At 49.4% G+C, this 26428-nt stretch overlaps 1 protein-coding gene and 3 non-coding genes across 10 annotated transcripts in view; 1 reads left to right on the top strand and 3 right to left on the bottom strand.

Annotated features, from left to right (window-relative positions):
- anks1b (ankyrin repeat and sterile alpha motif domain containing 1B) overlaps positions 1–26428 on the top strand; it is a 148039-nt gene that overhangs the window by 36444 nt on the left and 85167 nt on the right. For 4 of the 7 annotated variants that reach the window (XM_053861571.1, XM_053861561.1, XM_053861562.1 and 1 more), the window contains exons 4-10: positions 3180–3332; positions 3737–3880; positions 6623–6698; positions 7835–7936; positions 10202–10324; positions 10698–10885; positions 19886–20017. In XM_053861571.1, the coding sequence (XP_053717546.1) occupies positions 3180–3332; positions 3737–3880; positions 6623–6698; positions 7835–7936; positions 10202–10324; positions 10698–10885; positions 19886–20017 (918 nt within the window). Of the gene's footprint in view, positions 1–3179; positions 3333–3736; positions 3881–6622; positions 6699–7834; positions 7937–10201; positions 10325–10697; positions 10886–14369; positions 14610–19885; positions 20018–26428 lie in introns of those variants that run through there. The other 3 variants (XM_053861563.1, XM_053861565.1, XM_053861566.1) reach the window with 3 other exon arrangements.
- Positions 9821–9894, bottom strand: trnat-agu (transfer RNA threonine (anticodon AGU)). The gene has a single exon. It is a non-coding gene; the product is annotated as a tRNA-Thr (tRNA).
- On the bottom strand, positions 11849–11922 carry trnat-agu (transfer RNA threonine (anticodon AGU)). Its single transcript has one exon. It is a non-coding gene; the product is annotated as a tRNA-Thr (tRNA).
- On the bottom strand, positions 12624–12697 carry trnat-agu (transfer RNA threonine (anticodon AGU)). The gene has a single exon. It is a non-coding gene; the product is annotated as a tRNA-Thr (tRNA).

The raw sequence follows: 26428 nt of genomic DNA on the forward strand, positions 1-26428 counted from the left end.
CGTCTCAGGAGCGAGTCTGTTAGCGTTAGAGAGGGCTGTGCACTCGGCTTGAACCCGACTCTGGAACCGGAGTCAGCGCCGAGTCGTGACTCTCGCCTCTGCATTCAGGAGTCGGCGTTATTAACATCAAACAGACGTCTCACCTTGTGTGACATTTCCTTTCAGCCGTGTTCGTTCTCTGATCCGACTCCAGCCGGGGGATTAGGAGCCGCGCTCACAGAGGCGAAGCTCATGCTGCGCATCCGTCCATCAGACGCTGTGTGTTCGCGCAAACACTCCGGCTTCACTCGCCCGACTGGAGGCTCATTTACATGACTAACTCCTGTTTGGCTGCTCCAGATGAGGGTCGAGGTCACAGTCATCCGTGGCTCACACATGTCGCACACCACGTGATGGAAAAGCAGCCACTCACACATCCCACAATGCGCTGCAGCATCCAGAGCTCTGTAGTTTGAAGTGTACCGTTCTTGTGTTTGGCTCATTTCACATGAAACAGAATCCAGAAGTTTTGGCTTCAGTTGTGGCAGAATTGTCGTCATTTGTGTTGCGTTTCATCCATCCAAGTCAGTATTTGTAGCGGACCCCACTGGTCACCCCAGAGCCCAGAACCTCAGGCTGCCTGAGGAGATGTGGAGCCTCCGAGACCTCGTCTTTACCGACCTGCAGTCAGGTGACACGCGTGCTGCCTCACTTCTGTCCAACCACGTTCCTTCCTACGTGCCTCCAGGTGCCGCTCTGAGCATGTTGTAGCTGAAGTTCCGCTCTGTCAGGCTCTGCTAGCGAATGCTAATGTTAAGGGAGAATCCCATTACTGTGCTAACGCTACCGTGCGTGGATTGAAGAAAAAAATCAAATACACATTCCCTACACAGCTACACAACACGAACACAAACTTACAGGCAAACGCACTATGGCGGTATGGAATGGATTAAAGAGGTGTCATTTGAAGTGTACTGCAGCTGTGTTTTGTTGAGCTGTGGCAAACTATGGCAACTCCGCAGGCTCATAATGCTACTGAACATCCAGCACGTCAGGCACAACATAGGCTACACATTATAATACTGTATGCATGTGGTACGGATGTAAATTGTTTAAAAAATAGTTCACCACAAAGCACCGAAGCACAAAGAGGATCCCGCGGTGTGAACGTCCCTCACGTCCCTGTTTCCGCTGGTGATGCTAACATAGCGCGAGTGGAGCTAGCCCATCATAGCGCTGGGGCTAAGCTGAAGAGTATTTTGTGTGTACAAGGTGCACAGGTTCGTGAACGCACCAACATGTCTACAGTGTTGGAAATAGTCATTTAAAAAAAGTGTGTTTGCTGTGCGTCAGGCCTGTTAGTCCCTGAGCCTCTGAGCGCGGACTGTGCTGAGAGAGCGATGACGTCGCCACCCGTCGACTGATGAACCCGACTGACTCTGGTTTAATAGTCGATTATCGTTGGCTCTGTCGACGAGAGGAAGCAGCCCTAAACCCCGCCCACAGGCCGGGCATGTGTACTGCATGGCTGTACTGCAGTACTGAGGGCAGCGTCGTCGCAGTACTACCGTCGTGAGGTTGGACCCTTGACTGGCCGACTCCAATGAGGTGCCGATGGTGAGGGAGGGCGGGGCTTGTAGCTCCTGTGGCAGAGGCTGGATCTGCCGGGGTTCACGCAGGGGTCTGGGGCTGGCCAAGCCTCCGGGGCCCGGGACGGATGCTTGAGAGTTGAGATGCAGTCACATGACTCGGCACGTGAGCACGGCGCCGGCTGCAGCAGAGCAGTTCAGGCGTGTTCAGGCAGCCGAGACGCAGCTGGGATTTCTGCTGCTGCAATCTTCCTCTTGTCTCCAGCTTCAGAGGGAAGCCTCACCTTAGTGTCCCCCACTGTCCCCACTTCCCCAGATCCACTCTGAGGTCCAATTTAGCCTGGTGAGTGGTGAGAGATGAGGAGAGGCTGTGGTGAGAGGGAGCACGAGACTCCACTCCACACACACACACACACTGATGGGATCCAGCAGTGCATCACTGAGGCGGCAGCCAATGAGACGCTGTCCCCCAAGACCACACCCCCCACCCTCAGGAGAGCCTCCTGGTGGGGCTGCAGCTCCACAGAGGAAGCTCCCGAGCACCTCCTGCAGCCGTGTGGCTCCTCCCCTCGGTCAGCTGACTCGCTGTCATGTCAGGTGCTAGGGATGGAGAGGAGAGGGTCTGGATCAGACCTCTGGAGCTCTGTTGTTCTGCCATCTGTGGGACGAGTCTCCTCAGGTGGGTCACCACTGAAGACTCCCAGCTGCTTCTACTGCAGCTACTGCAACTCATATTGTAACTGTGCTTCCTAACAACTGCACCCAGTGGTGTTGTTAAGAAGTATTTCTACACCACCACCACCATCACTAGAAGTACCGTTACTGGAATACTCAACACCGAACGCTACAACTACTCCACAGCTGAGGACCGAGTCGACTAGTCACCGACTCGCTTAGTGATTCGTCAACTTGTTAGCAAGTGCCGTGCAGCGGTTGGCGAACACTCGACTTGTCAGATTGTAGTGATGTAAATAGAGTTTTAAAAGTAGTTTTGAAACAGAACATTTTACTTGCTCAGAATGTGAAACTTTTGAAAAAGGATTTTTCATGTTGACAAATATCCTATATAGTGAGGTGAAAATAAGATACGGTCCCGAGTCTTCCTGTTGGACCACAGCGTGTTGTTGTCACTCCTCCAGAGGGATGGAGGCGAAGAGGAGAGGGCGGCCACCTCTGTGACGCCAGAGCTTCATAGGACAGTCAAGGTCACTGTCATGCTGTTTAAAGACTAAGGAGTCAGTGTGGGAGGAGTCAGAGATGAAGATATGGAGGTTGCCATCCGAAGAGAGGGTCAGAATGAGTCTAGCAGAGGGAGATGTTTGGAAGTGAGGGAGGACAGATGCGAGGAGAGGAGAGACAGAGTGGGACCAGGGATGGAGGAGGTGAAGAGGAGCAGGACCAGCGGGAGGTTGATGATGAAGGCGGTTGAGGAAGAGGACTTGCAGTGAAACATCTGGAAATGTTTCTGTGTTCAGTGAACTGCCTGGATGGACGGAGCTCAGAGCCACTTTTGCCCTGAGCCAGAAGTCCTGACCTTCGTTCTGCTGTGATGGAAGTGTTTGGCCTCCTGGCTTCTCCTCTAACCCTCTCCTTTTTCTGTCCCACTGCCAGAACCACGAGATGGAAACGGCTCTCCACTGCGCGGCCCAGTACGGCCACTCGGAGGTGGTGTCGGTGCTGCTGCAGGAGCTGACGGACCCCACCATGAGGAACAGTCGGCAGGAGACGCCGCTGGACCTGGCTGCTCTCTACGGTCGTCTGCAGGTCAGCGTGGAACCCTCAGGTTCACAAATGTCGGGGCACGCTCCTGGTGCTGCCGACAGCGACGCTCGAAGCCCCTCTTTTCGGGGCCAAAACGTCTCCTCACTCTCAGACAGCCTGTTCATATTCCACCGCTGTTGAGCAAAACAGCCCACAGAGCAGTGTGTTCTGGTGTGTAGAGGCTCACTCTCAGCGCTGCTCTGCTGAGGTGCTGAGCGTCAGCGCTGCATGAATCATTCATGGCAGCAGAAGTTCTCTGCATAGTAATGAAGGGGTGTCCCAGCGGCGGAGGCGAAGACACAGCTGATGCCCGCCACGCTGCCCCCTGCAGAGGGGCGCCCCGACTGTGTCGTTCTTCTGCCTGTCCCTTTGCCTGACGTTGTCACCGCCGTCTCTGGTCCTCACAGGTGGTGTGCATGTTGGTCGACGCCCACCCCAACCTCATGACCTGCCACACTCGGCGACACACCGCGCTGCACCTGGCCGCACGCAACGGCCACTACAGCACTGTCCAGACGCTGCTGGAGGCGGGAATGGACGTCAACTGCCTGGTGAGACTGTTGCCCTCTGCTGGCCATCACCCTTTCCCCAGCCTCTCCCTCTGAACCTAAGCCTCCAAAACACATGGCTCACCTGAACCAGGACTCTGAACAAAACTGGAACCCAGATATTTAGAGGTTTTTACCCTCAAATTGAGGGGTTCGTCCCACACAAGGAGTTTCGTCATCCAAGAATTGGTCCCCACAAGTATTGCTGCACACGTTACACAAACACCAGTTTCATATCTGCGCAGATTCATCCGGAAGCTTCATCATGAATGATGATTCTCAACATGACTCAAACACCAGGGGGCGCCAAAGCTCACCGCGGCTGCCCAGCTGGAGATCCTGCGCTCTTTATTTAAAATGGATGAGTGTGACCTTTAGGTGAAGCCATGACCCTAGTATCTGTCAGGGTCATTCAGCCCCTCACGTTTGCAGCTCCTCACTCGCTGACACGAGCGACGTGTTTCCTGACTTCAGTCTTGCTGCGGCGGCTGTGGTCACGTCTGCCGTGGAGGACGGAGATGGTGTCCATCAAGCTCAGCAGCAGGTGGAGAGTCAGTCTGGTGTGGTTTTAAAGAGGCTGTGTCTGCGTCACGGCTCTGCTGGTGTGATGTTTGAGGGATGAATTATTGATCAGAGGGAAAGACTGAGCGCCGCATCTGCAGCAGCAGCAGCAGCAGCAGCAGCAGCAGGAGGAGGAGTGCTGCCGAGAGGTCTTCCTCCAGGGAGGTCCATCCTCCGCCCAGCCAAGGTCACGCCGTGCCGCTGGTGTGGTATTCAGTGAAAGTCCAGGTGCGGATGCCGATCTGATTCTGAACCCTGGAGCTGCGTACACGCTGAGTCATGTTGCCGCCTTGCTCCACACGCCAGAACGTTGAGGTGTAATTGAGTTAGAACCCGAGAAGCAAAGATGTAATCTCAATATCAAGTGCTGGCCGGTGACTCAGCGGCGGCGTGCCACTCGTCTCTGCCTGCCGAGCTCTGTGTTGCTCTGCAGGGATCTGGCCCGTGGGTCTCACCAGCTCCGGCTCAGGCCTCTCTCAGCGGAACCGTCCTTCAGGTCCTCCACGGAACTGGCTTCACTCTCCGGGTGTCACGTGACCTCTGTCACTCTGCCTCTGTCAGCAAAATGGCTGGGAGGAGAGGCAGCTCACACTGGGAATGAGAAAATATGTTGAACATCAGGGAAAGTAAAAAATAGTACACTGGGCTGGAACATTTGGTTTTTAAAACAATAATAAAACAAACAATAATAATATTAATTAAAAAATATATGTCTTCTGTGAGTTTAGTCTTTATTGTTGTTTATTTTTACATCCAATATTGGGGTAAGATCAAAAATATGTAAAGAACATGAGAAAGACATATTCATTAATAAGAATAAAAATGTAAAACGCGAGTATATAATTTTGTTTTATATAGTCTAATTTTCTTTAAATTCCTTATTCATTGTAAATCAGCAATGATCTCAAAATATTTTACCATTTAATTAGAAGACGTACAAGAAGTAGAGGAAAACTGAGCAAAGAACACGACTGCAGTTGAATTATTCATGATTTATTAATTATTAATAATCATCTCTGTAAGAAACTGGAGTTATTGTTATTGCTGGCTGATTTCTGGGGACAAGCTCTCGAACTTCACTCCGGTGAGTCCGTGTCCAGTCTGACAGACAGACCTCAGTGTTGGGGAGGCAACCAGAGTGCCAAACCAGAGCTGAGCGCTTTGGTTTGCCGTGGTTCTTAGATCTCAATATTCCGCTCCTGATCGGTGTTTGGAGTGAGACTCAGTCATGGATCATAGACAGCAGCTCCCTGGACACACACTTGTCTTGCTATCTTAGAGAGGACCGTCATGGCCATCACCCTTTCCCCAGCCTCTCCTCCTAAACCTAACCATCCAAAACACATGGCTAAACAGAACATGTCGTCTGAACCAGAGTTATGACCAAGCTGTTTTGTCGTTTTAACCCTGATAAAGAGGCTTGTGAAGACCTGCCCAAATGTCCTCACTGTGTCATTTAAAACCTCGTACAGGTTCTCACAAATATAGAAGTACAAGAACACACACACACACACACACACACACACAGCCTGCCTGAGCTGCCAGGGACGCAGGAACAGGAATTGAATTCCCGGAAACTCCTCGAGAGCAAGTATCAACTTCCTGCTTCCCTCTCTGTTGAGGGAGGAGGGTGGAGGGGAGGGAGGGAGCATGGGTGTGAACTCCCACTGTAGCTTCCATCACTCTCACACTGGGCTCTGCGTTTGTTTGGGACTCACTCTGGGAGGTGGTCTTCACTGTGACCCCTCTGAGGTAAGCCAGCGACCCGTGTGCAGCGAGGGACTGGCGGGTGAGAGGAGCGTGAGGAGCAGGCGCTGTTGCTGCATCTCCAGGAGATGGACGGATAGAGTTAGTGGTGAGGGAGCTCAGAGTGGGACCTGCTCAGCACACAGGTCTGTCATGATCATCAGGTGCTTTCAGGAAGACCTCCTCAGGTTCAGCTGCAGCCGTGGACTCTGAGACCCTGCCGAGCCATGACACTTGACCTGGTAGCCACCTTGAGGGACCGCCCTCAGTGATGTCACAAGATGGTGGGAACGTCAGATGAACCAAGACATTAGATCCAAGTGTTGTGAAGCAGAGGGGCTCCAGAGTTTTGCTCTTCACTGAAGCCTCCTCTCACCCGCTGGTGTCGACCCTTGTTGGAGTGGACGAGTCGTAACGCTGCTTCTGCTTCTCCCTCAGACAGAGAACGGCAGCGCGCTGCACGAGGCTGCCCTCTACGGCAAGATGGACGTCGTCCGACTGCTGCTAGAATCAGGTACATCAGGAAACGGGGTGAGACGGGTGACCTGCTCGGAGGGGGGCGTGGAAGGAGGCAGAGTGGGAGCTGAGTGTCCTACACACACACACACACACACGTGTAGCTCCATCTTTGTGAGGACGTCTCCTGGCCATCACCCTTTCCCCAGCCTCTCCACCTAAACCTGACCCTCCAGAACACATGGCTCACCTAAACCAGGACTCTGAACCAGGCTGGAACCCAGTTATTTTGACCTTTTCACCCACAAATTGTAATTTGTAATTGAAATTCTGAATAAAATAAATATCATAAAACAACGTCTAAATATCATGACATCTTTTCTGTTTCATAAGTAAACGTTAAAGGAGATAAGTAAAGCATAAATGAAAGTATCGCCATAAAATTGAATTAGAAAACTGCTCCAACAGGTGAACAGTGTTTACTGTAGAGGGCGCCATCACTTTCTTTATTATTGTTTCTTTCCAAGACATGACAGCAGATGTCATGCAAAATTCAGTGACTCACTACTGCCACCATACGTGGCTCATGGATTCAAACTGGGCGTCTCCGAGGTGTGAAACAAAAACACTTCTCGCGGCCCAACCATGGGCCCCGGCCCTATACTTAAGAGCCACGCCTCTAACACGTCTGTATCCAGGTTGTTTTTATAAAGCCACGTCCTGTGTCACTTCCTCCTTCCTGTCCAGCGTGTGGGTCTTGTTCTCCTCCTGAGTCAGCAGCTCTCTCCTCCCGTGTGTGAGTGTGAGGTGGCAGCCGTTGTTGGTCCAGTCAGGAGGGTCCAGTAAAGTCCCTGCACCTCTCCCGAACCCAAACACAAGCGTGTGCTCCTCCATCAGCGGGACGGTCTGGTTGCCCTCGCCATCCTGGTCCAGAGGAAAGCTTCACTGGCTCCAGACACATTTGGCTGGCGAGGTTTTTATGGCGCTCTGAGCTGGCAATAGCACGGTGCTAATCACAAGGCTTGGACTTTATAGCGCAGCTATTTCAAACTCTGAGCTGCTGGTGTTTCTGCGCGGGTGGCACCAAGCTCGTGTTGAAGGAGCTCCACAGCCAAACAAACCAGTTGCTTCTCTGAGAGCTGAGTCAGCACTTCTGCGTGGTTCTGCGTGTCAGCGCTGCTCTGTGTGTTTCAGGGATCGACACCAGTCTGAAGGATTGTCAGGGGAGAACCGCTCTGGAGATCCTCCGAGAACATCCTGCCCCCAAGTCGCAGCAGATCACCGCTCTCATCCAAGGTAGGAGTCAGGTCACCGACCGTCACTGCCCTGCGTTAGATCCAGAGCCACCCAGAACATCAGCCCCTGCGAGGGTCCCTCGAGGGCCAACAGAGGAAGTGCTCCAGGTTCATGCTCCCTCAGACCTGACGTCATGTCGGCCTCCAATGCTGGAATCATCTTCATGAGTGCAGCCTGAATATGCCTCGCGCTGACAACAGGAAACAGCGATGAGCTTGAGATTGAGTCAAACTACAGAAGCACCTCAGTCCTCCGGTCGTCCACCAGCCTCTCCAAAAATCTCAAGCTGACTTGGCCCTCCTGCCCCGCAGAGAAACAATTAGATAAGAGGGTCACTTGGGAACGCAGCCGAAGAGCCGAAGGTTCACCCAGTCAGAAACTACTCTAGTTCAGGAGGAGCACCACTAAACACAGCACTGCTGACCAACACTGGCTCCCATTTACTGCTGGGTGTTAGACTGGAGGCTCTGAAATCTGATTGGATGATGGGTGGATGGATGGGTGGATGATGGATTGAAGGACAGGTATTTGGGTGGATGATGGAGTGATGATGAAAGGATGATGAATGGATGGATGGATTGAAGGATAGATAGATGATGAATGGATGGATGGATGATGGATGGAAGGGTGGGTGGGTGGATGGATGGATGATGGTTGAAGGACAGATGGATGAGTGATGGATGGATGGATGGATGGATGGACAAGTGATGGATGGATGAGTTGATGGATGGATGGATGGATTGAAAGATGGATGGATGATGGATTGAAGGATAGATAAATGGATGGATGATGGAGTGATGATGGAAAGGATGATGAATGGATGGATGGATGATGGATTGAAAGATGGATGGATGATGGACTGAAGGATAGATAGATGACGAATGGATGGATGATGGTTGAAAACTGGATGGATGGACAGCAATATGTTCATAGTTCCACGTAAGCAAAGATGTAATCATCATGTGGAGTCGTAACTTCATATTTCCATCCTTGTTAGGACCTTGTGAGGACCTCACCCTCTCATCACCCTTTCCTCAGCCTCTCCCCCTGAACCTCACCATCCAAAACACATGGCTCACCTGGACCAGGACTCTGAACCAGACTGGAACCCTGTTATTTTGAAGATTGACCCCTCAAACTGAGGCTTAACCTCATAAACGGCCAAATCTCCTCACAAGGCTCAAAGATAAACCAATCCACACAGACTCTGACAGGAGGCAGAGACACCAGCCGGCTGACTCAGTTGCTCCGGTGGAGGGTGGTCGTCATGAGCAGTGCTGAGTGATCGAGCTCATGGAGGGCACTGGTTCACACTGGCTGCTCTTCACTGTGTGCCTGCGTCACGAGTGGCAGCTGGTGACTGCCTCTGTCTTCCAGCCACCTTGAAGCTGCCGACCTCCCTCCATATTTAATCAGATCTTCAACTCGGATCTGAGACACGGCGCCGAACAAACCTTCCCGACGACTCACTTCCATTAAACTTCCATTTATTTCATAAAAGACGCTCCTGATCTGCTCCTTTGTTTTCCATTATTTAAGCTCTAATTTGAATATTCTGTGGAGGAAGCATCAGCTTGAGGCTTCAGAGCCTCTTCATCTTCCTGCTCCAGCAATGCACCAGGGCCTTAGAGTGTCGCCGGTCTGAGCGAGCAGCCGACGGATCAGGTGCGTCCTCGGTCTGCACCAGATGCCGCCGTCAGTCACAAGCGAGTTTTAGCCGCTGGTGAACCTGATCTTCTGTTTTCAATCCAGTTCAAGTCTTTAAAAACACCTTAAAACCTGGGGAGAACCAAGCCGTGACCCACAAGTGGACCAGCAGCAGGTCCTGGTCGGCAACTCTGTTTGGACAAAACGTCAACATTAGCGTTCCGTGTGTTTCAGAAAAGGCACTGCTGGGATTCGAACCCAGGATCTCCTGTTTACTAGACAGGCGCTTTAACCAACTAAGCCACAGCGCCGTGCGCTGCCACTGCAGCTCCTGCACATGCGCTGTCGCCACTCGTGTCCAACATACTCTTCTGATTTGGATTGATAGTGTTAAAAATCCTCATCCCTCAACTGTTTGAGCTTGTGTTCTTAAGTCAGCTACATGTGTTTCCCAGGTGAGGTGAGTGTAATCAAACACTGGCACGTCTGTGGCTGGTGAACAGTGCTGTCTTCTGAATGTAGAGCGAGCAGTGTGCTGTAGCTGCCTGAAGGTGGCGCACTCCCGTGACTCTCCGCACCTGCTGCACGACATGTTGCGTCACTGCCTCCTCTCTGCAGAGCACGTGACGGAGGAGCAGGAGAGGCGCAGCGTCATGGAGGAGCCGGTCCGCAAGTGTCCGGTACCTGCCCCCAGAACCTCCATCTCCTCACCGTCTGCCTCCCCGTCCCTCAGGCACAAGAGTGAGTTGACTCGCGACACGCACACACGACTCACACTTCCACAGCGGTGGTGAGCAGCGCCCCTTGTGGCGCAACACTGTGATGACGCTGTTGTTTCTTTGGCCAACACTGCCACCTGCGTCCAAAGTTAAGTACTGCAGGAGGCGAGCTGCTTCTGAAACCAAACAATGTTGACCACTATCACCGCAGCCATCTTTGCTTCCTAAAATATTGTGAGGCAAAGTGGGTCACAGCTTTTATGTAATCCTCTGCTGATGAATCACCAGCGCTCTTGAAATCAGGATCCATTTTTGTGTTGTTGTGGGTTGACATCATCATGAGGAGGCCTTCTGCTGAGCGCCACCTGCTGACCCCCCTCCTGTGTGCTCCCCAGATGACGCGGTGACCAGTGAGCTCTCCAAACTGCTCCATGAGATCAAGAAGTGCCGAGACAGAGACTACTCCTTCGAGGAGCTCTGCCACACCATCTCCTCTCACTCCATGGACAGCTTCGGCAGTGGAAGACTGTCGGACGAGGAGCGTCCCGATCGACCCAATGGCACTCTGACCCGGGTCAGCAAGGTGAGCGCGCACGTAGGGACCTCATGCTGTCCCTGATGAACACCTGCACAACAACACTGGGGTTTGAACCGTGTGGCTAAAAGGCCTCGAAAGATTGGAGGTCTCTTTCGATCCATCGACCAGAGAGACAGTGGGACTAATAATATTTTCTGCATACACACTGAAACGTCTGAGTCTTGCGAGTCAGTTGGACCCAAACTGCATGTGAGTTTGGTGTTGTCATGGGCCGCCGTGTTCCGCTAAAGCGCCGCCTCCTGCAGGAGCCAGACATCGCAGCACCCAGGTTTGTTGTTGGAACAACAGAGAAGTGACTGTTGGGTCCGAAGTTGCCCCTGTGGTGGAGGGAGGAGGACCCGGTACTGATGGTGGGTTTCAGGCTGTTGAAAGAAACTGAGAGGTTGATGGGTCTCTTGCTCTCTCTATTTCTCTGTTTCCCTGGAAACATTTGAACTTTGGAGCAGCTTGCTGACATGACTGACCTGGTACACAACATGGTATCAGGTCACCAGTATCCATGTGGATGAACACAGCTCTTGTCATGTAAATTAGCTGCTCCTGCCATTCACCAGTATCAACAGCACAAACAGACAGGTTCCACCCAGACTTGAACTGGGATCACAGGATTCAGAGTGCTGACCATTACACCATGGAACCACTGACGTTCCCTTCATAGTGGTTCTTGGATGTTCCTTGTCTTTGAGGAACTCACTGTTGTGTCATCTGAAGATACTGTTCATCTCTTGGCCATGAGCTCATAGGGTGCCGGTCGGACGGAGGAGGCACTGGAAATGAGAGCTCACTGTGAGAAAATGACAGGTTCCACTCAGACTTGAACTGGGATCACTGGATTCAGAGTCCAGACCATTCCACCATGAAACCACTGGTGTTGTGGGTCCTTCATCAAACTGGTGCCATAAATCCTGCTGTCTTGATAAAGTGTCTAAAAGCAACGCTCCACCTCTGAGGCACTGCTGGGATTTGAACCCAGGGTCTCCTGTTTACTAGACAGGTGCTCTGACCAACTAAGCCACAGCGCCACACAGGTGAAGAGAGAAGCCCAGTGGTCTTGGAGAGCAAGTCTGTGGAGCAATGAAACACTGATGAACAATAGAGGAACGTGGCTCCTGTGGGGAATGGAAGGTCACTGTATAAATCGCAGTGTAAACAGGTTCCACCAAGACTTGGGGTGCGTTCCAATACCTTCCTTCATCCTCAACCTCAAGCCTCAAAAATGCAGAAGGAGCAAGGACCGTCCCAATTCTTAGGAAGTTAAATTGAGGAACTCTGCGACCTCCCTCGGTCTTGAGGAATACCCAGAATGTGTAGTATCAACGATGGCATCCAAAACAAAGAGACCCAGCTACAAATGTTTGTGTTCATGGAGATATAAAAGACAGAGACCTTGATAGCAGAGGATGGTTTGAATCCATCGACCTCTGGGTTATGGGCCCAGCAGGCTTCCGCTGCGCCACTCTGCTTCCATGATCTGACACTGAGCTGGGATCCATGTGGAGGAAGGCTGCAGGAGGGACACTGAAGTAGATCAGCAGCTGAAACTCATCAAATTTAAGGGATAAAAGTGAGGTTCCACCCAGACTTGAACGGGGATTGCTGGATTCAGAGTCCAGAGTGCTGACCATTCCACCATGGAACCACTGGTGTTGTGGGTCCTTCATCAAACTGGTGCCATAAATCCTGCTGTCTTGATGAAGTGTCTAAAAGCAACGCTCCACCTCTGAGGCACTGCTGGGATTTGAACCCAGGGTCTCCTGTTTACTAGACAGGCGCTTTGACCAACTAAGCCACAGCGCCAGATAAACCGAACACAACCTGAAGCAGGTCCAATAATGTTCCTCTCAAAGAAGCTATGTGTTTCACTCTGGGAAAGCACCTGGGAAGTCTGAGGATCTCCACAAACGTCGCTAAACATACCAGACTTTTATTATAGCTCAACTGAACCATCATTCCTGTCCCGACAGGTCGGCCCAAATCGTTCCGTTTGTGGAATGTGTCGCGGGATGAGGATGTCACATGATGTCAGGATTGGACGACAGTGTCCACCACACACCAAGCATTTATATCTGCTGAAGACTATTTTTGTCATCAGGTCTATTTCACTTCCTGTTGTGCCAAGCAGTGCGTCTTTGTTGGCCGACATGAATTGGTGATTGCTTTTATTTGATCTTGCTCAGAAATGGGACTCGACTCCTCGACTTTCCTTCATTTACCGGCAGAAAATGTGCTTTGTGAAGGGGTTTTCACTGAGAATCGGTGCTACTGAACAGTGGTGGCTCCAGAATGGAACAACAATCGGACGTTTTAGGTTCTTCAGTCTCAATTCTGAGTTTTGAATGCCTCATCGCCTCATCGTACCGGGACCTTCAGCATGCACTGGGGCGGTTTGCAGCCGAGTGTGAAGCGGCCGGGGTGAGGATCAGCACCTCCAAGTCTGAGGCCATGGTTCTCGACCGGAACAAGGTGGTTTGCTCTCTCCGGGTCGGTGGAGAGTTCTCGCCCCTAGTGGTGGAGCATCTCGCCGTCTTGTTCTCGAGTGAGGGAAAAGGGGAGCGTGAGATTGATAGACGGGTTGGTGCAGCGGCACCAGTGATGCGTTGTGCGATGTATCGGACCGTCATGGTGAGGAGGGAGCCGAGTCACAAGACCCATCGATCTGCGTTCCCACCCTCAGCTATGGTCACGAGCTTTGGGTCATGACCGAAAGATATAAGCGGCTGAGATGAGTTTCCTCCGGAGGGTGGCTTAGAGATAGGGTGAGGAGGTTGGGTCATCCGGGAGGAGCTCAGGGTGGAGCTGCTGCTCCTCCACATCGGAGGAACCAGCTGAGGTGGCTCGGGCATCTGATCCGGATGCCCCCTGGACGCCTCCCTGGGGAGGTGTTCCGGGCATGTCCTACGGGGAGGAGACCCCAGGGTAGACCCAGGACTGGCTGGAGAGATGATGTCTCCGCTCTGGCCTGGGAACGCCTCGGGATCCCCCGGGAGGAGCTGGAGGAGGTTTGTGCGGATCGGCTCCGAATGCTGCCTCCGCGACCCGACCCCGGATAAGAGCAGAAGAAGGTGAAGGTGTTCATGTTGAATTGCATTTATAGTGGTTGTAAATAATTAAAGACATTAAAATGTATGTTTTTCAGAGTACATAAATAAACAAGTTACTCATCCTTGTATTCAAGGACGCTACGATTAGGTGTAGTCACATACATATACTGGAGGTATATTTGGAGTATTATTCAGTATCGGATCGGAAAGGAAATCAGTGGAATCGAACATCACTACAAACTACTTGGAACGCACCTGACAGGCAGCTGACCAGGCGTTATTTTCGCTGGTGAAGCGCCACGCGAGATTTCCCGGTGTGGCCGCCGCCTTCGTCAGCATCTCGGGACCACCCCGCGCAGCCGCAAGCTGCCGTCGGTCGGTGCTTCGTGTTGTCACTGCCCTGGGTGCGCCCGCCTGGCTGAACTTCGCAATATATATGCTGGATATAAATGCTTGGCGTGTGGTAGAAAGTCCTTCAGTTCAAGTTTCTCTCACTCATTAAAACGTTTTTAGAAACCCGAACGTTAACGCTGGGTGTGACGTCATCATCCCGCGACAGATACCGCGCACTCCACAAGCGGAGCGGATTTTGGTTCCAACAGCGGAAATGAGGTTCGGTTTGCACCGAAGGCACTTGTTTCCCGAGCGGCAGCAGCGGGAGTTAATGGGTGAGTGGCGCGGTTTTGGTGGCGGTTTCGAGACATGGGTTGCTCTTTAGTGGAGGACGTTCCCTAAAACGCCGTCATTGACCCGGAAAAACCGCCGGATTATAGGTTAGAATCTGCTTGTTAACCGTGTCGCGGGGACTTGAAAGAGGCGATATGTGTGTTTGTTGTCTCGCAAACCGCGAATAACGACCAATGACTTTGACCTGGAAGCATCTTCTGTGCGGACCTGAGCTGACGTCATCAGCTGCTGCACGCGATCGGTCGACCAATGTTGCTAGCAGTTACAAGCTAGCATTAGCCGGTGATGACGTGATGAACTTGTCAATGAACAGGTCCGAGACTGTATCACAGTGTGGAAGCTCTCCCTCTACAACAAGAACCTAGTGAAAAGTATCCTCTCTGTATGACAAATCTTCATGGTGCGCTGACGAAACCGGAAGTCGTCCTATTTTATTTTATTTTATTTATTAACAGCACTTCAAAGCACTTTCCTAGTTGGTGGGACCCCCACTGACCATGGCAATAAATTGTATTCTGATTCTGATTCTGATCACCTGAAGCTAAACTAGCATCTTCGTGGCAACATCTGAATTTGTTGTCACTAAAATATGTTTTATCTACAAATGACTGTTGGTGTATTGTTGCGGATTATGCAGGGACTGTTAACAGAACACCCAGTACTCCAAATCACAATGGATCGCTCACTCAAAATCAAGTATGACAAGTACTTAAATAATATGTCACATTTCTAAAGAAGGCACACATTTTTGACACTAAACACAGTTATCCAGCATCAACATGAAGAGCCTGAGTTACAGAACATCACAGGACACTATTAAAAAACAGTTGCACGACTTCTCTCCCTATGTGGCAGCAACTGAGCAAGCTTTCTGGCTTTTCGGGTCATTGATCCAAAGCGAGGAAGCCGACTATCCACCACAGATAAGGCCCGGCTTTTCCAAATATCCTGTCTTTTTTGGTCAACCAAGTCCTTCCCTGTAAGCCTTCATGTCTTAAACTCACTTCCTTCACACATTCATCCAGCCCTGTGTTTATCACAGAATGCCTCCAATGTGTCACTATGTTTCTGTTCTGACTTTTCTCGTGAAACCTTGACTGTAGCTGAACGGTCCTCCAACCCAGCTGTCAGCGGTTGTTATTTCTGTTATTCTTGTCTTGCCAGTCATCAGTTTTATACCTGTCCCGTGTTTTGCTTTCATCAGGGAGTTGAGCAGAGATTGAGAAACATCAGAGCTAGGTCACATGTTAAAGGTGTGAAGTTAGAACTGCTCAGCTGTCAGTGACTTGCTCAGTACATTAATTCATTTTACTGTTGCTTCTCTTGTGCGTAACACCAACTGTTGTTTTCATGAGTTAAAGAATGATGTCAGCCGTGTTGCAGCTACATTAGCAAGGTCCTCTACAGGAGGAAACAGCAGGCTGAGAGAGGTTTTCGTGTCCCCCACTGACTCAGGACTGTTGCTCTCTGTCATGTGTATCAAGATAAAGTTGTCGTCGGAGACAAGAAGTCGCTTGGTTACATTGTGGTTCTCTTACTGCAGGCAGTGTGATTCAGCCTGTGTGTGGGACAACAAGTGTTTGCAAACAGAATTGTATTAAAATGGCTTTTGTTTTGCAGTGCACTGTTATTTTTTAGACATATTTTCGAAACAGTTGCATCTATCTGGTGTCGCTCTTGTCTTGATAGTCAAGTCTGGAGCAACTGCCCTGCCAACTGAAGTGCCTCATCTTTCTCTTCAAGTGAAACGAGGCACACAACAGGCTCCACCTTGAAATGTGCGAAGTCAGTCAATGTCACTTGGATAGTGTTTCATACTTGTGTTTCGTCCTGGTCAGAGACAGTGAGGTGTGGGCAGCAGGATCAATTCCCAGACTCAGAGGAGACAGAGCAGTACTGCAGTGCCTCTTCAGTCGGTGTCAAAGTTTGAGTCAAGGATCTCATTGCCTTGACTGTAACCAGCACACCTTTCAGAATGGTGTTCTCGAATATCATGTTGCATACTTGTAGTTATTCTGTCTCGGCTCTAGAGGGCAGTGCCGGATCTCTGACAACACTTTCAAATGTGGCGCTCGTTCCACTTGTTGATGCAGAAGACCTTCAGTCATTATTCGTGTGGGAATGTTTTGTTCCTTGCTGAACCTGTGTTACATCGCTACCCCCTAGAGTGTCATGAATCCATCTGGCTCAGATCAATACCGGTTGACTCAGGATTTATTTTTATCAGCGTCCCGGCGTGATGAAGGCTGTTGGATTCTGCTCCCCACCAGACAGACACTCGCTGACACACAGGGGTCATCCATCAAAGTGAGACCCCACCTGGGCTCCCACACCACGCTAGACTATTGCCTTCACCGCAGCGTCTGTTTTTATTCCCCATTTCTCTGCCGCTCACACTCTAATCCACAGTCACCAGTTCAAAACCCTGATCAATCATGTTCTTTTCTCCTGGAGGAATCATTCCCTCCCCTGTAATTCCCTCCATCCTTCTCCTGCGTTCTCTTAAGTATCAATTTGTATTCTCCCAGAGACTTAATCTGGGTGTTTTACCAGCCCTCTGCTCGCCGCGCTGCTGAAGCCGTTACGTCTGGGCTCATGAATAAACAATGTCAGCAGGAAGGATGTGTCCTGCTTGTTAATTAAACGCTGTTGCACCCGCGTAAATATGACTGAGGGGGTGACGGTTGGAGCCCATTTTTTGATATAAGCTTGTCTGACCCAGGAGTGACGCAGCTGCCCCGTCTCTATGGCAACTGTTAATTGCACACACACACACACACCTGAGGAGCCTGCTGCTGTTCTCCCTGTCGAGGTCCGAGGTTTGCCTTTGTAGTTACATTCCAGGTCGACTAGGTCAGTGCACTGATTCCCTTTCCAAATCAAAGGGGCAGTTTTTCTCAAGGTACTAACTGCGACACAGACATCTCAAGTGCTGCCATGGATTTGGGGCCTTTACACTCAGTTCCCTGTTTTCTGTGAGCTGAAATTCCAATTGAACACATTTGCTCTCCACTGTCTGAATGATCAAGCCTTTGTACCTAAAGAAACCGCCATAGTTGAGGGTGCTGTGCATGGATGGGGGCTGAACCGTTCATCCCTGGTGTGTCATGAAACTGGTGACCAGACGTCACTGAAATCAGAATCTAATCCAATTGGCTCTGGTGTTTCTGAATCAATATCCAGTGCTACTGCTTTTGTTGTTCCTGTCTGGACTTGAGCACTGCTTGTGTTTGGAGGCGTCATGCAGCCGTGTCTCTCCAAACTGCTTCAATCCCAGGGACGCTCACCCACTTATTTTGAAGTATTAATCTTTGTGAGAGTCGGCCAAATGTCCCCACATTGGTATAAGGTCCTTACAAGGATAGTGAAGAATTCATCCCCACAAGGCAGCATAACCAAGTACACACACTCTGTCTCTCTCTCTGTCTGTTTTAATCTCTCTCTCTCTCAGCATCTTGATTTCTCCTCACTTCAGTAAATATTTATCATATTTATAAGTCTCATTAGAGATCATGATATTTCATTATTTCATGAGCTCAAAATGTGGGGAACACGCTGACGTAGGAATCTAATCTAATCTAACCCAGTTGGCTCCGGTGTTTCTGAATCAATATCCAGTGCTACGGCTGTTGTTGTTCCTTTCTGGACTCGAGCACTGTTTGTGTTTGGAGGCGTCAAGCAGCCGTGTCTCTCCAAACTGCTGCAATCCCAGGGACGCTGTCTGTGATTGAAACCTGTCTTCACCGCCTTTCTTCTGCTTTAGACACTTATTCTCAGTAAAACACACACTGTGTGTAGTTCCTTCTTTTAAGCTCAGTTTTTAGCACAAAACCAGGATGTCAGTGAAGTGATCCCGAAATGTACAAGTGTCAGAACTTATGAGTTAACATGACCTGATAACACAAGTGCTTGAAAGTGTTGATTTTTATCACATTTTGTGGCAAATGACTTGACTGGATATTGGAAATCATTTAAAACATTAAATAAATGAGTAGTGATGAAAAGAAAACGTCATTTCAAACTTCAAACAGGGTGGTCATGATGATGTTGTTGTTGGTGTTGGCACAATCATTCATTGGATTTCTATGTTGATGTGAAAAGATTCCTCCCATAGGGGGCGCCTCCGCTCACCCACCATGTTTAGAAATGACTTATTCTCCAGCATCGATGAAGGAAACAAAGCTCTGCAGTCAATAGCCTCGACCCAATGAATGGCCGACGGTTTCCAAAGATTTGCCTCGACCTGTTGTTCTCGCTCACAAAGCAGCTCAATATGTGTGTGTTGCCGTTGACAATCTGCAACATTTGCTGACCTTTTGGATGTTTATCTCCCCCGTCTTCATTCTCTGCTTCCACCCGTTGGTGTTTTTCTCAATCTTGTTTTCACATTTCCACTTCCATTTTTGCTCCAGCAAGAATGTTGTTTTGTGACCTTCACCTGCCCTGGCTGTGTCCCGGATTCACCCTGAGGGGCTCTGACCATCGTCAGTTACCGGGAAATTCCTCCACAATATGCAGCAAACACAGTGAAGGCTTCCTGTAAGATTATGGTGCAACCGTAACAAGTGTTTCTGACGTCACGGAGGACTGACACTCTTTACCCGGCTGGGCCAGGGTGTGTTTGGTCTGGTGCTGAGTGGAAAGATGGGTCTGAGCTCCTCAAGTCTAAGACCATGGTTCACAGGTTAGATGCTCCTGAAGTGAACAATGGAGGGAAGAATGGAGCGTGACATCATCAGTGGGCGATGCTGCTGTCATGAAGAAACCGCTGAGAGTCAAACACTTTCATTACGTTGTCGTCATCTGTGTTTTTACTCCATGAGCTCGGTTGGGATGAGTCCAGGGCTCCTCCCGGGCCCCACAGTCCCACTGGAAATAAGAGGAAATAGGATGCCACACCACTCTTTATTTCAATTCTTGCGTTTTCATTTTGGCATCACTGTGGTTCGTTTCAAGACATAAATTGTACTCCTGACACACAAACATGACTCCTCCTGTCGTTTAACAGATTCCCTTATATTTGCATCAATATTTTGGTGTTTGAAAGTTGGAACTTCTACAGTCTCTGCCCGGTTGAAAAGAGCCTGTTTCACGAGGAACCTGGAACTCTGGGAGAGTTGGGTCACGACCTCAACATGCATCACCAGTGGCCTAGTTTTGGTGCAGTTAAATACAGTGGTGCAACTCCCGTCGACCGGTTTGGGACCCGGGTCCACGGGTTGGACGTGTGGTTAATGGAGTCTTCTGTCCGTCACAGCAGCCGACTCCGCCTCTGGCAGCTGCTGGAGAGGAGGAGGAGATGGAGAAGAGCTGCGGACCCACCGGGTTCTGGGAAGCTTTAACGCCCTGCAACGGCTGCCATCACCTTGGATTCTCCAGCCTGTCTGAGGTAAACACAGCACTCTAATCTCCACACACACATCCGTCGAAAGCACACACGCCTTAGCTGTAATTTATGATCACAAATGTAAACATATAAACAGAAAAAAACATACACAACAATGTATTAAATACGAATGCCCACTGATGGTGACAAAAGGCAGGACACTGTTGGAAGGACACACGTAAACAAATACTGGAAACAAACAAAGGAACATTACATTTGCAAATGCAGACAGAAACTGCAGGTGCACAGAATTGGAGCAACATTTATTGGAAACACTCAAACACACACACTTGCATCTCTAGCCTTGTGAGCACCTCTCCTGGCCATCACCCTTTCCCCAGCCTCTCCCCCTAAACCTAACCATCTGAAACTGCTACCCAGTTAGAATCGCCCACTTATTTTGAAGTATTAATCTTTGTGAGAGTCGGCCAAATGTCCCCACATTGGTATAAGGTCCTTACAAACATAGTGAAGAATTCATCCCCACAAGGCAGGATAACCAAGTACACACACTCTGTCTCTCTGTCCTTTTTAATCTCGCTCTCTCTCAGCATCTTGATTTCTCCTCACTTCAGTAAATATTTATCATATTTATAAGTCTCATTAGAGCTCATGATATTTCATTATTTCATGAGCTGAAAATGTGGGGAACACGCTGACGTACGACATGAAGTGACAGCTCAGTGTTGTGCAACTTTGGAGCGCAGAGAAAGAGACACTCTAAACGCTTGCCTCCTCTTCCTGTATTTTCTGAATTTCAGTATTTAATCTGCCGCTCGGGTGATGAACTCTGCACAAGTAACATTTGCTGGAGCTTGTTCTCCGTGAGGGTCACTAGTGCCTGGAGTGTGGGTGAATGTGGGAGCAGCACGGGAGCGTTGTCCATTATTAGACACAGCTGCAACACTGAGTCCTGACTCACTGGTGTTTAGTGCTGGTGCAGCTTGTGCACATTGTTTTTGTGGTAGCAGAATGTCTTGAAAAGGTAGTGTTGTAGTCAAGACCAGACCAACCAGACCAAGACATTATTGAAACAGGGGAGTATCAAGACCGAGACCAACATATTTGGCGATCAAGACTGCGACGAGACCAAGATATTAGGACGTCAAGACCAAGCCGAGACCAAGATATATGGAGGTCAAGACGAGACCAAGATATTTGGAGATCAAGACGAGACCAAGATATTTGGAGATCAAGACCAAGATGAGACCAAGATATTCAGAGGTCGAGACACAGACCAGACCTATGCCTTTTAGCTCAGCTTCTTCCGGGTTCAAAATCACAGTATAGTTGTACATGAGGTCTGCGCTCTCTTCTTGCTTTTCTGGGCCATAGAGATGGGACTGGCCCGTCGAAGGGGGCCTTCCACATGTAGCTTCACACCCCAGAGGTCCCGTTAATGAGTGGAGGAAAATGAATGGCTGAAAAGTATCTACGATTCATACCAAGATTTGCTCAACTGAGTCAGAGTCTGTAATTTGATGACTTGGTGGGAAGAAGTGCATCCTCACAGTGCTTCCTTCATCAAAGCCCTCATTCTTGCCGCTGCAGTTATTCTCTGGAGAGCGGCTCATATCGAGCAAATACCACTCGCTTCTTCTAACCGAGATAGTTTCCTGTACTGCAGCGTCGACACACCTGCAGAATCACTGTCGGATTTGCCGTCTCCGTTCTGGCTGTTTTCTCTTCGCGCTCCCACGTGCTGCGCTTATTAATGTGGCTGAGGACGCGAGCTTTTAGCTGTGAAAAGCACGCTGGCTTTAGCTGTTGGACATCTGACATTTAGAACACAGCAGACCCCTCTGTAAACTGGCACGAGGCCTCCTGCTGTCTGTGTGTGTGTGTCCAAGTTTGTTGCCGCTAATCTCTTCTGATCGTGTCTTGTGCAAATGTAGAGCAGTGCAAGACGTGAAATTAATGGCCTCATGATATTAATTATGAATAAATCAAATCTGCATTCTCTTCAACCAGAAAATATATTTGGCTTCATTTGTACCTGTCATGTTTCGTCTTCCGCTCTGTGTTGTTCTCTCCCACATGAGCGCCGTCGAGCTGGTTCCTCCTGAGCTGCTGTCACATTTGCGTCGCCGGCCGATGTATCTGTCATTTAATTATGCAGCATTTGTGGGGCTCCATCATTCCGTGGGCTTTTCAAAGGAGAGCGTTTCACTTCATGACAGAGTGTTTTCTGACACCGAGATCAATGTGAGGAAAGATCGCTGAGCGGGGTCATCGCTCATGCAGACACCAAGGTCGTCCTTTGTGGTGGAGAACTTTATTTCCTGTGAGAAATTGTGTTCTCACTTGGTTCATCAAGTCAGTGCTGAATTAATCCACTGCTGCTCTGGTCGGTTTCATGAAAGCTGAAATCGATTGATTCTGAAGTTGCTTTCTGGACTGAAGTTTGCCTTACTAAATACCCCGTCCTTCAAAAATGTTCATGTGGGACTGGTGGGCTTCTGTCTCCCAACCTACTGGAGCAAACCCGGCAGGTGCGTGCTGGAAGGGTTCGGCTTCTTTCTGGAACTATGGCAATTGAGGTGAAGCCCAACTGTTGACATTACATCATAGTAATCCCTCCCTCTGCTTCTTCCCCCACTTTTAATGAAGCAATACCTGGAAAAAGAACAAAAGAATACCTGATAAGGAAGCGGCTGTAGCTCGGCGCGTGGTGTTGTGGTACTTTTATCTTCTCAGCCACTCAGTAAAGTGTGTCCACAGATTCAGGTCTCATAACGCTAAAGCATTCCTCAGCCAGAGTGGAGTTCTGTCTTTATAGACGCAGTCTTGGACCAAGTGGGGTGGCTTCACTTCGACTCATGTGAGTGGTGCCATAACAGGCATCGTGGATACATGAGCTGAAACAGTTCAGAGATGAAGAAGTGTTCATCCATCCGCTTGATACTTGAGGTAGATCGATGCTTCTTTACTGAAAGAAGCTGGTTTAAGTTCCTGGATGTCTAAGAGGGAGGTCTGTCCTGTGGAGCTGACCTAATATCTACTTCTGACTTTCATGATTGTTCACGTCTGGTTTATTGTCACTGTGCTTATCAGCTGAGGCATTTATTTCCCTCTCTTTAATAGCGTCATCCAATGAGAACGCAAAGAGTGTTCACTCTGGACCTTCTGGTGCCAGAATATATTCATGTGGGGTTTGGTGAATCAACACTGGTAAACAAGATTTGTCATTTTAAAATGTCCACTGGGAACATAGCAAGTGTTTTGGTCCATTGGAATGTCGTTTAGGAGCCCAGAAAGTTTCAGCTCCTGGAGTGAAGGTCCGAACAGAACGGGAACCTTGTGCAACAGGTTTCTTTCATTTGTGTTGAGCAGCTACAGGCTGACGAGAGATGAGAGCTGCAAGAGTGATGTTCTGCTGAACTGCGAGTGGAAAGATATTAAAAAGCTTCATGTAGCTGCAGGAGCCAAGTGAAGACTTTCATTTCCCAAAACCGAAAGAAATGAAAGTGTGATATTGCGTCTCATGTGCTCAAATTAACTCTCGTCAAGTCGGTAACGAGTGGCGCGTTATTTCCACAGAGTTTACCTTCTGACGCATTCAGATATAAATCCTAGCTTTTCATTAAAGACCTGGTGCTGCTGATCCACGGGGGATCACTCGTGCATTCAAGGGACTGCCATCGCCCCCTGTAATGGGTGCATAATTTATCGTTGTCTTTACTCGCTGTGTTTATTTGGTGGATAAACTCGGTGCCAGTGAGTCTCTCTTTGGGACTTTCGTTTATGAAGGAGTGGAATTGTTTGCTGCTTGCAAATAGAACATGTGTGAGGGGGGGGATCATGAAGGTCAGGGGGTTGCCCGGCAACAGACGTCCAGGATCTGGTGGTCTGACAGCTTCACTCAGGTGTGTCTCTCCTCCTCCTATTCCTCCTCCCGCTCCTGCCTCTCGTGCTTCTGAAGCAGCAGCTGGTGACCTTACATCCTCTGTTCCCAGGTGTTCGGGTCCAGGGCTTGGATGCCAGGTCTTTGGTGCTGGCACTTCTTAACATCACAAGCCCTGCGGGGGAAGTTCGGTCTCTCAGCGGGAGCAGATAGTAAAGGTGAAAGTGGAATATAGCAAGGGCACTTGATTTCATCTCCGGGCTTTCAGTCACTGAACTTTTGCCAGGTAGCGTCTAAAATAGAAATAAATGGTTTATGAAGTGTGAGGTCCTGGGTTTGAATCTGGGGGCAACAATCCTGTGCAAAAAGAGGAACCATTTGTTTATGAGAGTACCTGTAATGTGTCGCGACCGTTTGATCTCTGGTGTGTCAGAGTGTGGTTCTTCTGCCAGTTCTCGCTTCCTTTTCAGGGTGTCCGCTACATCTTAACAAACGCTGCTATGGCTTGAATGAGAGCCGCCACAATGGTCTCTATTGTAAAGATTAACTCTCACGTGAACAAATGTAATGAACCGAACTGGAAACATTGAAACAAGTGGATAAGGCATCGTGGAGGTGGACATGAACATGACGGTTGCTGTGTGTTTTTCCCGGAGAAATCCCAAAAGAAACGTCTTTTTTGGGACACAGAACTCAAGTGATGCATGTGGTCGGACATATGAAGAGACCACCTGAGGGTGGATCCTTCTCATGATTCAAAACTTGTGTTTTTATTGTCATCTACTCAGTAAATGTCCTGGTGGAAACCCTGCATCATGGAGTATGGGGGTAGCGGGGGCAGCAGCCCAAGCCCAGAGGCCTGGATGCTCCTGGCCCCAGAAAAATGTGGGTAAACACTCAGACATCTCCAGGTCAACCACAATCCACTGGCTCTCCATGTGATCAGGGAACCGCCTGGCTTCTTTTGAACATGACATCCAAAGCAAGAAAAACGTTGCTGTTTCGACAAATTAGGGCGCATGTCATGTCAATCAATTGTGTCTCTAAGACTGGAAAATATGATATTTCCAGCTCATTCTACAGTGCAACAGATGAAGAGGCAAGACTTGTTTCATCTTTGTTTAGGTTGAGGTTACTGAGGTACAGTCTCCGCCCATCTGGAATGCTGTCGGAGTTCATCCCCGTCAGTGTGTTTCTCAGGACAGCGTGAGGCGATGGTCCTTATCTTCCCCTGCCGTCTCTTCCTTCTGTCCCCTTCGTTCGCCCCATGTTCTCCCGTCGTCGTTACATCTTCATTTCTCTCCTTTGGACTCTTACAGATGATTCAATCTGTGCTCACAGATGGAAGCCAACCAACCACCCAAAATTGCTTGAGCTGGACAATTGAGGTGGAAATCTGAGTCGTTTAACAACCGTGAATGACACAGTGCATTGTGTCTCTGTGTGAAAGTGTTTCTCCAAAACAAGAGCTGGCGATGTCCTGCTGTGCTGAGGGAAGATTATGAAGATGTGAATGTGTTTCTTTAAAGATGGAGGGGAAAACGCCAAGAGAGTAAGTGACTGCGCAGAAATCTCACAACTGATGAAAGAGCCAGAGATGTGTTTTCTGCTCAGCTGTGGCAACATGAAGTGAACTGTCAAGAGCGCTCAGATATCCAACTCTTGCTGCGCTCTTGCCCCTGCCGATCACAGAGTCTCTGTTTGTTCTTCCATTCTCAGCCGACCAACACGTCATCACTTCAACTCAATTGGACTGTTGGCTGTCAGTCACATGACCAGTTTGAAAGTGACTGGTTAAAAACTTGTGTGCTGGCTGGAGGGCAAACGGTCAGTTGCCTGACAGGGACTTGAACTAGCAACATAACCACCATTTGCCCTCCGATTGGGAGGTTAACAGTCTGCTGAATGTTATCACCCATTCATGATCAGTAGACCAGCGTGCCGTCATCACCGCAGTCTTTGGTGCAGTGCTCTCCTACTGTTGCTCTTAGGTAACCAACCCATCCTCACTCCCGTGGCATAACATATTCACCTTGATGACGCATTAGGCTTTCAACGGCTGCAAATGCTGTGCTCTGTCTCCTACCATTGACTGAGAGTGTTGTGAGTAGACAGGGCCGATCACAGTGTCTTCAGAGTTTATGTTTTCAATTTCATGGTATAAAAAAAGTTTCGGAATGTTTTGAACAAGTAACAATTTTCTTAACCTAAGTAACACAATATAGCACACAAATCTGACATTAAATGAGTATATATATATATATATATATATATATATATATATATATATATATACAGTATATTCTTCCACCGGTGGCTTCTCTCTGTCTCCATGCTCTCCGGAACGCCCCAAACATTTCTGTACAATCACATCCGCTGCTTGAAGGAAATGCCAGCAAATTACATCCTCCATTCCGATCTGATGACCTCTGACCTCTAGACTGTGTCATGAGATCACTGCAGAGGAAGACCAGTGCTCACATTTCCCATGTAGGTTACTCACACACTTGATGCTGCTCTACCTGCTCAGTCTCAAGGATTCTGGGTCAGCATGTGCCCGTCAGACGAGC

This window comes from Synchiropus splendidus, chromosome 4 (assembly GCF_027744825.2).
Source record: "Synchiropus splendidus isolate RoL2022-P1 chromosome 4, RoL_Sspl_1.0, whole genome shotgun sequence".
In the NCBI taxonomy this organism is placed as follows: Eukaryota; Metazoa; Chordata; class Actinopteri; order Syngnathiformes; family Callionymidae; genus Synchiropus; species Synchiropus splendidus.